The sequence below is a fragment of the Nyctereutes procyonoides genome, unplaced genomic scaffold (assembly GCF_905146905.1).
Source record: "Nyctereutes procyonoides isolate TBG_1078 unplaced genomic scaffold, NYPRO_anot_genome, whole genome shotgun sequence".
NCBI lineage: Eukaryota > Metazoa > Chordata > Mammalia > Carnivora > Canidae > Nyctereutes > Nyctereutes procyonoides.
The window spans coordinates 60,142,172-60,159,418 of record NW_026575140.1 but is presented as its reverse complement, the minus strand read 5'-3'; the positions used below and the strand labels follow the sequence as shown (position 1 = coordinate 60,159,418).

The window sequence follows — 17,247 nt, the reverse complement described above, 5'->3', positions numbered from 1 at the left end:
GCCCTGGATGGCCAGCTGATTTGACCACGGCAGCTACCCTGGCTCCAGGCCCTGGGCACACTGTCTCCTCCACTCCCCTCAACAGGCCTCCTCATCCCTCCCCAGGGCAAGTGCCACTCCTCAGGTCGGCTCTGCCTGCAGATCCCTGCCTCTCCCTCGGGTCCTTCCTTTGTCCCAAGTAAGAAGATCCCCTTGAGGTTAGCCCTCGATCCACTTGGTCCATCTGCCCAGTCCCCTGCAATATCACACATTTTCACCCCCCACATACAGTCTCCAGTGCTCCCACCCGCAGCCCATCTCCTCCTAGCCTCCACTGGTGTTTTTCTTAGATTTTTATTTGAGGGGGTGGGGGGAAAGAGTGCGTGTGCATGTGTTTGGGGTGGGGGTGGGGGGGATGACAGGAAGGCAGAGAGAGAAGCAGACTCGCCCCTGAGCAGGGAGCCCAATGCAGAACTCGATCCCAGGACCCTAAAGTTTATGACCTGAGCTGAGGGCAGATGATTCACTGACGGAGACCCCCAGGCAACCCTAGCCTCCATTGTTTTTATCCACTGAAATTGTACTCTATTCTCATAAGGTACCTTTGGGAAGACTTCCTCAATCTTTCCCATCTACGTATTGAAATTACACTTGTTTTCATTTTTTACTGTAGCATGTATTGAATATGCTCTTTTATAGGGTTTAAGTATATAGGCCAGGTAATAGCATGGGAAGAATTTATCATTCTGTCCCAGAATATAGAAAAAGACATCTCCATTTATTCATAAATGGATATGCTTGATTTTCAAGGTTTATCAGGACAAATATGGCAACATTTATTTGAAACTACCACCAGAGTATTATTAGCTTGTGATACTTTGATCTGCGGACATGTGACTTTTCAAAATATACAAAGCTCAAGTATATTCACCCTTGACTCTTTAGTGCTTCTGTATCCAAAGGAGTCTTCCACAGGCATAAGCATCTGAACTTTATATGATCACATAAGCCCTTAACGAGTCCTGCCCCATGAGTAACATTTTCAGGTAGACACACTTCAAACAGTTGTCATGTATAATCAATATTAAATATTACTGTCACTGTTTTTGTGGTTTCAATAATCTAAGTGTGGAACAAGTATTTATGAATGTATTAGTTGAGGAAAACACAGTTTATGAAATCAGGTTTTGGTAAAAGAAACAGGATTTCTCCTCTGGTTTCCATTGCAACAGTTTTACTCTCAGAGTGAAAACTGACTTAAAGCATGCAGCCCCAGGTCACAGGGCAAGACTGTGTCATTCTTGTGTATAGGCCTAGAAGCTAAAAAGATTATGAATATACTGATAAAAATCTACTTCACTAACACAAATGCAAGAGTGGTGACCAGTCCATTTTTTTTTTCCCTTCAAGTTAGGGTATACTCCTAGGTCATGTGGGTAGCTAAAAGATTTTTCTGCCAAACTAGGGGACATGATGGTGAGCCCCAAGCCCAAGCCCTGACACTACTTACTTGCATTCAGGTCCTCAGCATGCTGGGTGCCCACCATGATGCTCACGTCCCCTTCACAGCACATGCCTCATTGGGCTCTAATCTGTGCCTACACCACCTACTTTCCCCAGGAGGCCCTAAGTCAGAAATAAGCACATGATTGTTTGTCCTGTTCTCCCCACAGCTGAGCACTGAAACCACACAGAACCAGTTTGTTGACCTGAAATGAGTAAAAACCTATCTGTGTAAAGAATGACTGATGTAGGGGCCTCTGGGCTCAGTTGGTGGAGTGTCTGCCTTGGGCTCAGGTCATGATCTCAGGGTCCTGGGATTGAGCTCTGCGTCAGGCTCCCTGCTCAGTGGGAAGTGCCTCTCCCTGAGTTCATGCTCATTCTTGTGCACTCTTTCTCAAATAATAAATAAAATTAAAAAAAAAAAAAAGAATTTGTCTTGGTCAAGTCATCAGATTCTTAGTTTGTGCTTTTATAAATCACAGATTTTTTTAACAGTTGATAACATTTTACAGAATTTTTATAGTAAACAAGTGCTTATACAAAATGATGGATTCTGTGGGATAGGAAACAGGAAGAACATTAAGATAGGAGTCAGAAAGCAGCTCTTTCCCACTCCTACAGTTCTGGGGTCTCCCGTGCATGCCGTCTGCGTACCAGCAAGTGTCAGCACCACCCGCAAACTCCCACTCCACATCTGCTGAATCACAATCTGGATTTCTCACATACTGTGACCCTGCCCCATTCCTTTTCTTTGGGCAAACCTACTGAAGCTCAGGTCCTGAATCCAGCCGCTCCTACCACTTCCCCCTCCACCACACAGACTTATTACAACTGCACCCAACTCCTATTCTAAGTCAGAAAGCGAGCTCAGGTTGTATCACTGCCTCTTTGAGACCTGTAAGCTCCTCTATGACATGGCTTCTGTGCTAGCTTTCCCAGATGCTTCCTGAACATCCCGCAGTACCTCTGAACTGGCTGTTGTGGGATGCGTGGAACATTCCTTCCTTTCCCCGAGGTATCTGCATAGCTCTCAGCTCATTTACCTCTCTGCTCAATGACAGGGCGTCTGTCCTAGAGAAGCTATATAGTGTCATCACCTCCCTGCCTCCCCAGCCAACTACTCTCCATCTGCAACTGATTTTTCTCTTGCCATTTTTAACTATCAGACACACTGTATATATACAATTACATTCTGTATTCTCATGATGTGCAAGAGTGCATGGCACATGGTGGGTATTCAGCACGTGCGCTCAGGGAATGAATGAACACTTGGCTTCTGAGATGCCTTCTCCAGCCTGCAAGGCACATGGCCGTCTATTTGCTCAGCATTCAGTGCATATGTCTGCTCTAACATTTACTGTTGTCATTAGATGGGAAAACCTGTTTTAACTTGACTCTACAATCTCAGTGGCCATTAAAATGCCTGCTACAAAGTAGGGCATTTGGGATTTGTTGAATGAATAATTTAGAAAGGGAATACTGTCTCTCAAGGTAAAACTGAGACTTTGTTAAAAATCATTTTCATGTTTGGGGAGCCTGAGTGGCTCAGTGTTGACCCCTGATTCTGGTTTGGGCTGTGGTCTTGTGGAGCTGGGTGTGGGCTCCCTGCTCAGCAGAGAGTCTACTTCTCCTTCTCTCTCTGCTGCTTCTCACGCTCCTGCCCACTCTCTCTTTCTCTCAAATAAAATTTTTTTAAAATCATTTTCATCTTTGTGGCAGCTGGAAGGAAGAACATCCTCAAGGAAAATGCCCAGTACAAGCTCAGAGAAGTGTCCAGAATGCAACCCTTTGAAATTTCTTCAGGGCAATGAGAATCTCCTCTATTTTAACTTAACAGTTCAGACTTTCAGTAACTAAATCTGAGAGAGTAGCTTCTGTAGGTTCAATCAGACTTCAGAATGCTCAAAGAAAGAAACCACCTTTGAAAAACTTTTTGACATAATGTGATTTCTGCTACCACATGTTTACTGTTGCAGGATTTTTAAAAAATTCGCTGACATTGCCTATATATGGTAGTCTATGGATATCATTTTTAAAGAATTAGCATTTTAATCTTTCACACAAATATTCCTCTTATGAGTCAACCAGAAGTATTTAGAAATCAGTGGGAAAGACAAAATATTCTAACACTATCTGGAGGAGAAATAAAACAGACATTTATTTTTTTCTTAAATGTAAGTAACTGAATCTCTTTCTCATCTTCTCTACTCCAGAGCTGAGTAAAGTTTCTAAAATTCTATAGATAAAAACTGAAAAAAGAGTTGAACATGAACACCTGTATTTGTAACAAGCACCAACATCTAGTAATGCATGCCCCAGAGAGCTGGCAGTGATGACACTCACAGGCTAACTTTTCTCTTTATTTTCTATAACAGTATCCTTGGCTCTCCTAAGTTAGTCTGCTGGTTAAAAGAACATTAGGTTCAGTATTTGCACTAAAATCTTAGTTAACTTCCAGGATTCAAATGAACTTTACTTTCTCAAACAATTATTTCAAAAACTGCTAGTAGACTTTTAAAAACAACTGTCATTTGTGCTGCAGATCAGGTAAAGGAACTGAGCCACCGTGCGTCTGTCCATGTCCGTCCCCCCCCGCCCCCCGCCATGTTTACAACAGAGCCTCTCACAGAAAGCAAACAAAACAGGAAGGAATTACAAGAAATACTGATCTCGGGGATCCCTGGGTGGCACAGTGGTTTGGCGCCTGCCTTTGGCCCAGGGCACGATCCTGGAGACCCGGGATCGAATCCCACGTCGGGTTCCCGGTATATGGAGCCTGCTTCTCCCTCTGCCTGTGTCTCTGCCTCTCTCTCTCTCTCCCTCTGTGACTATCATAAATAAATAAAAAAAAAAAGGAACACTGATCTCCAGCCACTGAAGAACCAAGAAACTCGCCTTATCTACCTTTCAACATGATTAGCTGGGATTTCTTCAATAAGGAATGAAGTCACAAATACTTTAAAAAATAGATTGGACAGGCCCATACATTAATACAGAAACAAAATTCCATCCCAGAGCAACTGACTTTAGGGTTCTGCATATGTAGTTGGGGACGGGGGGGGGGGGGGGGGGGAGGAGACCCTTGCCCTGGGAGCTTATTTCAGTTAGACTCAGAATCGAGAAAGACAATTTATATCAGAAAGACAATTTATATTATATCTATTGTTCCATCTGCCAAATGTTGCCACCCTACCCAGGTAATTCTAAGTTTTAATATTATTTGGAAAACATTTTGAAGTTAACAGTCATGACTGGAGTGGGTTAACATTAAAAATGATCCCCAGCAGACAAAGGAAAAGCGCTCACCGTCTGAGCACATCAGAGGCCATGGGCTGATAGTGCAGGAGGTAGCATGCCCCATGAGGCAGCAGAGGCCTGGAGAGGCAGCAGTCCTGGAGGCACCTCAACTAGGTGGACAGTGTGTGCGGCACACAATGGGACCTACCACTGACCACAGAGTAACTATATGCGAGGAGACATGGAAACAGCCGCTCCGGGCATTGGCCGCCTGCCTGGACACCCTCAACCCACTACGTCCCCACTTTCCCAGTACTCTCATCTTCACAGTTCCCACCATTCATGCACAACTGTTAGTCATGAAGTGGACTGCTCCTTGTTTTTGAATTAAAAATATAGTTCTTGTTGTCGTATTACTAATCATTCTTCTAACTTTATCAAATCACAATCAAGACACAAACTATGTAAACCAAACCAAGTTTCCTGAGAATAAGTTACACTGGTTCTGATTATTAGGCTTTTGTTTTTTACTACTTTCCCTTTTCCTGTGGCTATCTTTTCTTAATTTATGCACAGTTCCAGATTCAAGGGGGAAAAAATGCAACCGTGGTTTACAAAAAGGTATCTGGGATAGGAGCTTGAGAGTAACTAATAAAATACATGGGCTCTCCTACTCCTACTCCATTCACTGCTCTGACTCTGGGCTTCGTCATCGTTTTATTCCTGTTGAATATACTTTAGCATATCTCCTACCCTATACTGGACTTTAGCTCCACAAAATTTCCATCTTAGAACAGTCAAGAACTTTCAGAAGAATCAAAACAATTTTAACTTTAATGAGAAGAAGAAAATCATATTGATATTTAGCACTCCACCATCTAAACCAAACAGAATCTGTAAAAAGTTCACACAATGATTCACGTTTGGTGATTAAAAAAAAAAAATCACTGTAAATGAAGAGTGGCTCCCTGTTTGTAGAAAGTGAATACAATGTAAACCATCAGATCAGGTGATATCGACCTGGTACCATCTACACAGCCATTATCCCAAGCAGGGTGTGCTGTTGTGTCACTGTATCCCCAGGAGGGCCTGGGCCCCTGAGGAGCTGCGGGTCTGCCCATGCCCGTGCCCGTGCCCCTGTGGTCTGTGGCCCCCTCCTGCAGCCTGCCCAAGACCCCACAGGCCCTGAGCCACAGAGCTGGGCTTCAAGCCCATCCTGCTCACCTGAACCCTTACTCTCCATCTTCTCTATCCTCCTCCACTCCAGAGGTGAAAGGTATAATTCGAGGCTGCTGAGCTACCAGAGGCTGTTGAGCTACCAAACAGAAAGCAGGAATTACCAGCTCCGAAACCTGTTGTTAGCCCTGCAACCTCCCTCCACAACCTTTCACGCTTTCTTTACTTTTTAAGGTTAAAAATCTTCCATCTACTTTTACCTGTGCTTCTCCCGTACCACACTCACTGTCAGCCTAACATTTCTCTGGGTAAGCATCTCTCCCTGAATGGTTTTTGGTGCAGGGACTGCATGAAGCAGGAGGACATAGGAGGCTGGCGGGGAGGAGCTTGGCACCCCTCACACCTTCACAATTGAGAGCATCTGCTCTACCCATCGTGATGTGTTCCCTTGGGATTCCACACAGGTTTTCCTAAGAGGGAAATGTGAAAGTGCTACCCTGCTAGATGTGGACATTAGCCAAATAAAAACAACAAATCTTTTAAAATGTACCTGTGATAAGTCATTTGACTTTAGATTGTTACCAAAAGTAGGCAAAAAAATTGAATTATTGCTTAATTTAAATCAAGGCTTATGATTTCTAATGGTCCTAATAGTTACCAGCCCTTGGGCATCAAATTATCTCTGGATCATCAGAGTCTACGTTCTTGGGCAGCCTGGGTGGCTCAGTGGTTTAGCGCCACCTTCAGCCCAGGGCCTGATCCTGGAGACCCGGGATCAAGTCCCATGTCAGGCTCCCTGCATGGAGCCTGCTTCTCCCTCTGCCTGTGTCTCTGCCTCGCTCTCTCTCTCTCTCTGTGTCTTTCATGAATAAATAAAATCTTAAAAAAAAAAAGAGTCTACTTTCTTGACTTTACTGGTGCTTTGAGATTCAGGTAATCTTGCAGGTCGCTATTATCAAACTACTACTAAAAATTTAGTATCTTCGTATCAATAAAACTGGGTAAAGGAAGAATATCACATTTCTCTCTCCCAAGTCTATATTTCCAAACGTTTAACACAAAAGTCACTAATGTTTACAAACGCTTCAATATGTAGATCCTAACCAGGCATCAAAGGGCTGATCGTGTGCTAAAGGCATAATATGCTTAATATAATTTCAGGGCAATCATCTCAAGTAATTTAAATTGTTTTAAAGTAATCTCTACCCACAACGTTGGGCTGCATCCTGAGACCAAGAGGTGCACACTCCATGACTGAACCAGCCAGGTACCCATCAATCATCTCAGGTAATTTAATAGGATAGGATTTATACATACTTCTACATAAGTCCATATTATTATATATTTTAACGTAAAGTAAGATAGGACTATTATCTTACTGAATTACTTAGATTTTCTTTTAGCTTTTTTTAAGATTTAAAGAAAAAGTGCATGCTTGAGGCAGGGAAGGAGCAGAAGCAGAACCTCAAGCAGACTCCCTGATGAGCACAGAGCCCCTTGTGGGGCTTGATCCCATGACCCTGAGGTCACGATCTGAGCCCTGAGCCGAATACAAGAGTCCAGAGTCCAGCCACACAGCCAATTGTGCCACCTTGGCATCCCTTAGTTTTCTTTTCCTCACTTTTCAAATTCCTTTTACAAGGTTCAATGCCATTTACTTGCCAATTAAATGGACAGTTGAAGATATAAATTAACAAAAGATATAGTAAGTCATGCCTCTAGAACATTATCCAGATGTACCATTTAATCGGCAAATAAATGATTTCTCAATTACATATATTAATTGGCGGCTAATTACAAACCATGGGTATCCAGCGTAGCAATGAAATCCATCATTTCAACTTCCTATTTTGAAAAAGGGCTTGGGGAAAAAAACAAGTAAACCAATCACTTTGCTAAACTGAATCAGACTAAGAAATAGGATTTCATAAAATCTCAGAATCAGAGAGAATTTTAAAAGATCAGTCGGCATAGTGAATCATTAAGAAATTATGCAGAAAACAAGTCTAGAGCATCTAAAGAAAATGACCATGTTTTAAGGAAGTAGTCTGTTTAGGAATAGACCAGAACACTAATTTTATTTATTTATTTATTTATTTATTTATTTATTTATTTATTTATTTATTTATTTATTTATTTATTTATTTGTTTGTTTATTTGTTTATTTATTTAATTTATTTATCTATCCATCCATCCATCCATCCATCCATCCATCCATCCATCGACACACACACACACACACACACACACACACACACACACACACACACAGGTGAGACACAGGCAGAGGGAGAAGCAGGCTCCATGCAGGGAGCCTGATGTGGGACTCGATCCAGGGACTCCAGGATCACGCCCTGGGCTGAAGGCCGGCACTAAACCGCAGAGCCACCCAGGGATCCCTCTTTTTTTTTTTTTTAAAGCAAAACTAGAAAGTTCTTGTTTAAATAATTAATGATAAAAATGTAAGTCAAGGTGCACCTACATGGTGCAGTTGACTGACAGTATTGACTCCTGGTTTTGGCTCACGTCATGACCTCAAGGTCTTGAGATGGACCACCACATTCGGCCCAGCACGGAGTCTGCTTGAGTTTCTTTTCTTTTCTATTTTCTTTCTTTCTTTTCTCTCTCTCCCTCTCCCTCCCTCCCTCTCTCTCCTCCAATCTTTCTCTCAAACATAAATATATCTTTTTTTTTTAAAGATTTTATTTATTCATGAGAGAAACAGAGAGGGAGAGGCAGAGGGAGAAGTGGGCTCCATGCAGGGAGCCCCACGTAGGACTCGATCCTGGGACTCCAGGATCACGCCCTGAGCCAAAGGCAGGGGCCAAACAGCTGAGCCACCCAGGGATCCCCAATAAATATATCCTTTTTAAAAAATGTAAATCAAGTTGCATGTAGCACCACTGCCCAGGGAAGTGCTTCAGAAGTGAAGCGCCTGGGTGGCTCAGTGGCTGACCATCTGCCTTTGTCTGGCTGCCTATGTCTCTGTGTCTCTCTGTGTCTCTCATGAATAAATAAATAAAATATTTTTTTTAAAAAAAAGGAAGTGAAGTGTGGGGGTTTTCTCTTTTATCTGAAGGCTTCAGATTAGCATTCAGTTTAGAAGGTATTCCCCCTTCAGGGTGAAAACTGTAAATACCAAGGCTTAGCTGGAAGCCATCTGCTGCTTTGTTACAATAAACACCCTCAAAATTTATTGAAATCGCCTCACAATTCTCTTTGCTCACTGCGTCTCCAGGTTCTCAAAGATTATTATCCAGACACAGATGAGCATTGAGTTTGCAGCTTTTCTTATGGAGACACCCTGAGACAGAGATTAAGCCCTTTCCTCTCATGGCTATTGAGAAACTGGGCCGTGCACCTCCCCAAGCACCACTGTTCTTTGCTCCTGGATGGAGAAAGGGGAGTCCCTGGGTTGAGACCTCACTACAGTGACACACGAGTTGTCATTTTATGTGAATGTGATAACAGCAAGATGATGTTTCTCATGACCTCCATTCCACAGTATCTCCAGACTGTGTCAAGGTCCTATGTATTCTTACATGTCCGCTAACCATTGTACCTTATGTATTCTTACATGTCCATTTCCCTACTGGGAGAAATGAAAGCCAAGTGTCATGTGCTCAAGCCTCAGAGTAAGCAGAGGCCTGTGGCTGCCAGAATGGTCTCAGCAGCCTTGGCCCTCAATGCACCAGTTCTGCCCCCGAGTGTCCATGTGACTAAATTCCCAATAATCCACACTTACATCCATCCTATTCTGAGAATTCTCAGATAGCCTTAATTTCACATCTTACTCTCATTCTGAAACTTCTGGTAACTTCCTTTTCTTTTTTAGGATCAGTTTTTGTTTGGGTTTAGAAAACACCTCTGTAGTTTTCCTACATCTGTCTTTTCGTTTTGTAACCCCTCATACTGCCAGGCCTGTCCATCAAAGACAATGACTTTTAGCGTCCTCTGTCCACATCCCTCCTATTGAAGACGCAGTGTGCGCTTTATGACTTCTGCCCCTCCTCCAGCACACCCCCCATGCCCAGGCACCTCTGCTGGGCTTGAAAACATCCCCTGAGCACAAGCAGGTCCTGTCCCTCTGCTGCCCTCGTGGCTCTTCCCTGTCTCCTGTCCCAATCCTGGTCCCCACACAGAAGAGGATGGGCTCAGGAGCCCCAGGACCAAGGACTGAGCCAGCTGTGTGATTATGAGAACACTACTGACATTCTCTCAGACAGGAAGTGAGACGGGTGGGGACAATGGGAATGTCCACGGCCGCTACGAGGATGAACTGTGGGAGTCCAAGCAGACCCCACTCATATTACTGACTCCCTCCTCCTACCACTGGCACACCCACGTCTCTCCAGGCGGCTTGTCCCATTTCAGGTCAAGTCTGTACCTCCGAGCTCCTGTCCAAACCCCCCTAACCCCACCCTGCTCCAAATGTCCCCACCAAAGTTGCCTCTGTTTACTGAATACAACTACAAGTAAGCATGCTTACTAATTTATATGCAGTATATAAAACATATTTTTCATTTCACAAACAAAATATAAACACAAATATTCTGAAACCCACTAAACACCCATTTGATATTCTCTTTTGACTTTAAACACAAATTTGAATACAAATTCTCCCTACTTTGTCAGGCCATTACCATTAGAATATTTAATAGGAATAAAATAAATTAATATTCTAAAAGAATCACAATCAACCTTGTTAGATGCAAAATGCCTAAATCTTTCAAAATAAACTTTAAATTAATGAGTTATTTATGACTAGTTTCCTAGGCATAGTTTTAGAGAGCATGACATAATGAATAATGTGAATCATCTTTGGACTATAAATATAGGGCAGTTTTCACAACTTTTATTTGGAAATTACATGATTTAAAAAAATCTACGTGTCAAGCAAAAATATTAGTCAAATACTTTCCTAACATTTTGTCTTAAAACGTTTAACTTAAATATCACATATAAAACAAATTCTGAGAATAGGTAAATATATTCTTATTAAAATAAGCTAAAATGGAAGATTTAGGGAATTCATTGTTTTTCAAGAGTTTACAAGAAGGTTTACAAGATAAGCTTAGTCCTGAATCTTGTGTCATTTTTGTTTTCGTACTTAACTGTTCAGAATTCAAGAATTCAGCCCTCTGAAGGCAAGAACAGAGTTATGCAACAGCAGAAACACTGGACACACTGGCATCATCTCTGGGGGCAGAAGGACATTTCTTTCTTTTCTTTTTTTTTTTTAAAAAGATTTTATTTATTTATTCATGAGAGAGACACAGAGAGAAAGAGGCAGAGACACAGGCAAAGGGAGAAGCAGGCTCCATGCAGGGAGCCCGACGTGGGACTCGATCCGGGGACTCCAGGATCACACCCTGGGTTAAAGGCGGCGCTAAACCGCTGAGCTGCCCCCAGAAGGACATTTCTAAGTCTATGAGCTCTCTAGGTAAGGAGCTCTTGTGTCAACCTATGGTAAGAACCCCCATGTATTGGCAGCTCTTTTCCAAAGGCTGCTGTTTGACAAAACCTATAGGACAGCTGCCCATGCTGTCTTGGTCCACGTGCCTGGCGAGGAGAATGGATGCACTGTGAGAAGAAAGCCATCGAGGCCCCAAGTGCTGCTCGTGATCGTGGCTGCCACCTGTGCTTTGAACTGGGGACCTCAGCAAAGGGGGTGACGTGTGGGGCACAGACAAGTGGTTAGAGAACCACATCGAAGGCTCCAAGCCCTGATGCCAGTCCTGGAGCTGCATCTTCCTTGAGGAAGGAGCACCTGTTCCTCCTGTGCACAAAGATGCAGGATGGGGCACGATGGCCTCGGGCCCATGTAAACACACATCTAATGACTAGGGGTGTAATAAACTTCTACTGAGTATCTGTTCTGCACTAGAACTGTAAATAAAAGCTTTACATTTACTCTCTTATGTCTTTTCATATCTCCCGCTCTCTAGTAATGGGCACTGAAATCCACATTATGTAGATAAGAAAAACAGCAGATTTAAAAACATTGCCAAATAAGAAAAAAAATCCATACTCAGGTCTGCTGTCTGTTAAAAGGGTGAAAATGTGTTCAATAACACACACTAGACCTCAGAAAGATGCCTGGAATTTATATGTTGCTACCCTCCAGTCACTTTCAAGGCAGAATAAATATGTACTTTAAAGGGTAGGCTCAGTCTGTGAAGCATATGCCTTCGGCTCAGGTCATGATCTCAGGGTTCTTGGGATCAAACCCCAGGTTGGGAGAGCCTGCTTTTCCATCTGCCCCTCCCCCAGCTCATGTGTGTTCGCAAACGTACTCTCTCTCTCATTCAAATAAATAAATAAATAAAATCTAAATAAATAAGTAAATAAATACAAGGGAGTTAGGAACACCAGAACTTGGCTTCCCATCCAAATTACAAAGGGAAGGAAGAAACACCCAATTTCAAGACAAAAGAAAGCAGTAGTCAAACACAAGCAAATCAAAATTAAGCAAATGAGAGATTTGACATACTGACTTCAGAAGTGAAACTTAAAAAAAAAAACACCAGAAATGAACTGTCACCCAAGCTCCAGTTTTGTTAAAAGAGTTATTACCATTTTGCGCAGAGAATCCTATGCATGCACAAGCCTTGCTGGGTGTGCTGGGACAAGTGTCTCACTCACCTGAGGCTGAGGTCATCATACTCTGCTGCACTGGGGGGCTGGTGGGTGCCGTGACGCTCATCTGGGACAGCATGGCCTTCCTGGGGTCCTGCCACGTCGTCGTCTGATCGATGTGACTGAGACATAACAAATCAGCGTGTTAGACCACACACACACATCCTCAGAACAGCCCCCAGCACACTGCGCTGGAGCACACAGGTAGGCCAGGGCAGGGCACTTACTCCCTTTCCTCTGCAATCTTTCCTCACACCTGTGCCATGTGCTCTACTCACATTTCCTACATACTATCCCAGAAAGATCTGAGAAACCACACTGGCAATGTTAAGGGAAGGGAAATCATTTTCACCTCTGGGACTAGTACTATCTGCTTCTCATAAAAAGTGATTTATAAACCAATCATCTGTGATAGCAGTCATCTGACCAAAACCCCAAATTCACAAAGGTATCACCCACTTTTTTCTCTGGGAGCTAAGAATGCCAATTAACATATACTTTTTAGAACTAAAGCCCATTAAGTAAACCACAAAAGAATGAAAAAGTCTTATTCTAAATATTGGCTGATTCCAAAGCCAAAACAAAATGAAAATCTTCATCTGTAAGTTTTCACTATCTCATGATTATCAAAGGTCTGTTAGTTGCTAAATAAAACATTTAAATGTTAAATACTGCATCCTGTTACTACTGCAAAACATCTTATCACACGTGCACAAACATCTGTGCATCTATAAACTGGATGCAAAGGGTTAAAGATTCTGTGAACTATAAGACTACCAGGCTTCTAGCACAGAATCCAGCACAGGATCATTCAGAGATTTCTTCTTCCAGCAAAGTCTGTTTAGTGAAACAAGCTAAAAACACTGTATATGTGAAACTACTTAAGAAATTATCCTGAAATAGGGATCCCTGGGTGGCGCAGTGGTTTAGCGCCTGCCTTTGGCCCAGGGCGTGATCCTGGAGACCCGGGATCGAATCCCACGTCGGGCTCCCGGTGCATGGAGCCTGCTTCTCCCTCTGCCTGTGTCTCTGCCTCTCTCTCTCTCTGTGTGACTATCATAAAAAAAAAAAAAAAAAAAAAAAAAAAGGAATTATCCTGAAATAGAAATAGCCAGAGACATATTCAAACACTGATCAAAGTTCTCTCTGTATAATTTATAAAAGCAAAAACTTGAAAGCCAGCTAATCTCTAATGAAAGGGATTGGTTAACTAAATATTAGAATGTATGACAGACTACAATGCAGCCACTGAAAATACTTTAGAAGAATATTTAATAACATGGAAAGTATTTGTAATACAGTTATGTACAGTTTGAGCCTATGTGTGTATGTGCTGAAAACATGGGAAGGACAGACGTCATTTTCACAGTGTTTGTTCCCAGATGGCTAAATTACAGAACTCTGCCTTGCTAATGCTAGGCTTTCCTATTATTAAACAATCATAAACTAATATTACTTTTGAATAGGGATTGGCCAAAAAAAAGGGTTATTTTTAAGAAGTTCCCACCCTCAATCATTTTCTGTATGGCTGCTTCAATTTCTGAGTTCTCTCTTCTCGAATCCTCTCGTGTCACAGTGGTAAGGAAATGACACTCTCGTTAACTTTTCTGAAATGAACTAGAATGGTACTCCTATCAGTAAGAAAGGATCACTGCACTCTGGCTAGAATGATATGAACCTCAAGTATTATCTACTAGCAATGGGAGAATGATTTGACCTCCCAGGCAAGAAGAAAGGGGATGAAAACAGGGAAGGCCTGTTCACTTCCGAACAGCAGGGTACCTGTCAAGTCGGGGTTCCTGCAGACCAACTATAAATACTAAGAGTATTTATTTACTTAGTGGAGCATATAATTTCTCGAACCATAACTTACCAGCACACTTGCCTACCAGTTATATGTTTAGCACTAGCACTAGCATTTGCTCAGGCCCAGACAATAGGCACAACCTTGTTTCCATCCTGCCATGGAAGCACCTCCTTCCAGAAGACTGGGTCCTTATCAGACTCAGGAAGAGCCTATTCCTCTTCCCTTCCAATCCTCCATATAAAGCCACTAAACAAACAAAACCATAAAATGCCTTCTAGATACGTACTACTTCTCATGCTTACAGATATCAAGCAATACCTATGGGGTAATTAATACAATGGTACTAAAAAGAAGCTTACAATCCTCAAGAACAAAATTTACAGAAATGTTTCTCTCTGCCTATATAATGTTAAGGAAATGGCCAAGTGATTATTACTGGATCTTCAATTTCAAAGTATGTGCCCCTACCTACTCCTTTTGTCGAGTACTTCCTAAAATCCCCCTGCCTGTGAGGGGTACAGGAGAGGAGGGAGGAATACTGGAAGCAAGTTGAAGACACTGCACGTAGTTTCCTAACTACTCAACAGGTGAGTTTCCCTGAAAACTGATCAACTGGGGCACCTGGATGGCTCAGTGGTTGAACATCTATCTGCCTTCATTCAGTTCAGGTCATGATCCCAGGGTCCTGGGATCTAGTCCCACATTGGGCTCCACCACAGACAGTCTGTTTCTCCCTCTGCCTGTGTTGTGTCTCTGCCTCTCTCTCCCTGTCTCTCATTACAAAACAAAACAAAAAACTAATCAGTTACAAAAATCCTATTAATCCATTCATAACCAAATAGGGCCCCACCTGAGGGCTTAGGAAGACCTCCTCTGATGACTTCTGTAATACAGGCACCAACCTATACATTTGTTCTTAAAGCTTCTTTCTCCTTGAAATAAATTAGAGTTTGAATAAAGAGAACACACTTACTGCTCTCCAAAGATCATTTTACTGAAATGTTACAAAAGCAATACAAATGCTAAAATTTCTCTTCCAGACACAGCCCTTAAGCCCCAGTGAGATAGCTGAGAGCCCCAGAAAGCTGTACCAGAGTATGCTAATGGCACATTTACTTTAAAAAATCTAGAGCTCAGGATCCCTGGGTGGCTCAGCGGTTTACTGCCTGCCTTCGGCCAGGGGCATGGTCTTGGAGTCCCGGGATCGAGTCCCACATCGGGCTCCCTGCATGGAGCCTGCTTCTCCCTCTGCCTGAGTCTCTGCCTCTCCCTCTCTCTGTGTCTCTCGTGAATGAATAAATAAAATCTTTAAAAAAATAAAAATAAAAATAATAAAAAATCTAGAGCTCTTTAAGGAATAAAGATGTCATTATCTATACTGTCCAACTATAAAAGCATGCAATCACTTAGATGCCAAAGAAAATGTGAAATAAAATTAACTCGGAATTTGTACTTATTCTGTAAGAATAAATCATAAAAATATTATTTTATCCTGATAAGTCAATTTGAAACAGTATGCCTCAAAATATCGAGCCTTTTTATCATAAGAACAAGAATCTTTATAAAAACATTTCATACCTCAAAAAAAGTATTCTTGCCAAGACCAAATAGTTTGCAAGGTCTACTCTTCCCCTAGATATTTCATGGTACCTCTCCTTTACTTCCTGTGGTCTTTGTTTTAATGTCATATTCATAGTGAGGCCTTCCCTATCCATGTCACCTAAAATCTACCATGTCTAAACTTAGAGTACCTCTTCTCCACTTTATTTTTTTTCCTGATAATCCTTCATCATAATCTGACCTATTTTATTTTGTTTCCCTGTTTCCTCTCACTAACAAAAGCTCCAGAGAAACAGGGGCTTTTATTCACTTTATTAACTACTATATCTTCAATGAGAATTAATGAAAAGAAAGCTTTCTTCTTCTTTTGCCCTAAGAATATTAATTTCTCTCAAAGTCCTTGTAGCCTTACTGACTTTATACCAAACACCCACCTTTGCCAAAAAATGAGATTAATGTAGGTCCACTAGAATTAGCATGGAGGAGACTCCTAGTGGCAGTGGCAAGAGCAGGCTGGGTAGCATGAGGAGGGTGGTAGTGACAGGATGTGAGGAAGCTGACAGATTTAGTTGTGTACAGAAAGAAAGTTAAACTGCAACCAGATGCACAGGAGTTTCTGTTTCTTTCAAGAGGCAGAAACACAAAATTAAATGTGCATAGAAGCAGATGAGCTTGGGATCCCTGGGTGGCTCAGCGTAAACTGCTTTGGCCCAGGGTGTGATCCTGGAGTCCCAGGATTGAGTCCCACATTGGGCTTCTGCATGGAGCCTGCTTCTCCCTCTGCCTGTGTCTCTGCCTCTCTGTCTCTCATGAATAAATATATAAAATCTTTAACAAAAAAAGAAAGAAAGAAAGAAACAGATGAGCTCAAGAGTTACAGTCACCCATCAGAGGGCAGGAAGAAGAGAACGTAGACACAGCTTTCATTATAACCCGGGGTAGATGCAGCAGAAGCAAAGAATTTCACTGGCTGGTAAGAGGAGAATGGGTTTTGGGGTGAGGACTTTAATTTTCTGAAGAACATGAAATAATGAGGCTGGTATTATTGGTAACCCCACTATGCAAATAGAAAATTCAGGGATGTGGGCGCCTGGGTGGCAGTTGGGTCAGAGGACGCCTCTTGGTTTTGGCTCAGGTTATGCTCTCAGGATCATGAGACTGAGCCCCACATGGGGCTTCCCCACTCAGTGGGGCATCTGCTTGAGGATTCTCTCCCTTTGTCTCTCCCTCCTCTTCAAAATACATAAATCTTTTTTAAAATGAAGAAAAGAAAACTCAGGGACTTGTACAAAATCACATATCCAGGGCATAGGAGGATTGCATGTGGCATCCAGGAATTCTGAGAA

General features: G+C 42.3%; 1 protein-coding gene across 6 annotated transcripts in view; it reads right to left on the bottom strand.

The window, feature by feature from the left end:
- YAP1 (Yes1 associated transcriptional regulator) overlaps window positions 1–17,247 on the bottom strand; it is a 113,681-nt gene that overhangs the window by 47,187 nt on the left and 49,247 nt on the right. For all 6 annotated transcript variants that reach the window (XM_055304760.1, XM_055304765.1, XM_055304762.1 and 3 more), the window contains exon 3: window positions 12,541–12,656. In XM_055304760.1, coding sequence (XP_055160735.1) covers window positions 12,541–12,656 — 116 coding nt within the window. The remainder of the gene's footprint in view (window positions 1–12,540; window positions 12,657–17,247) is intronic.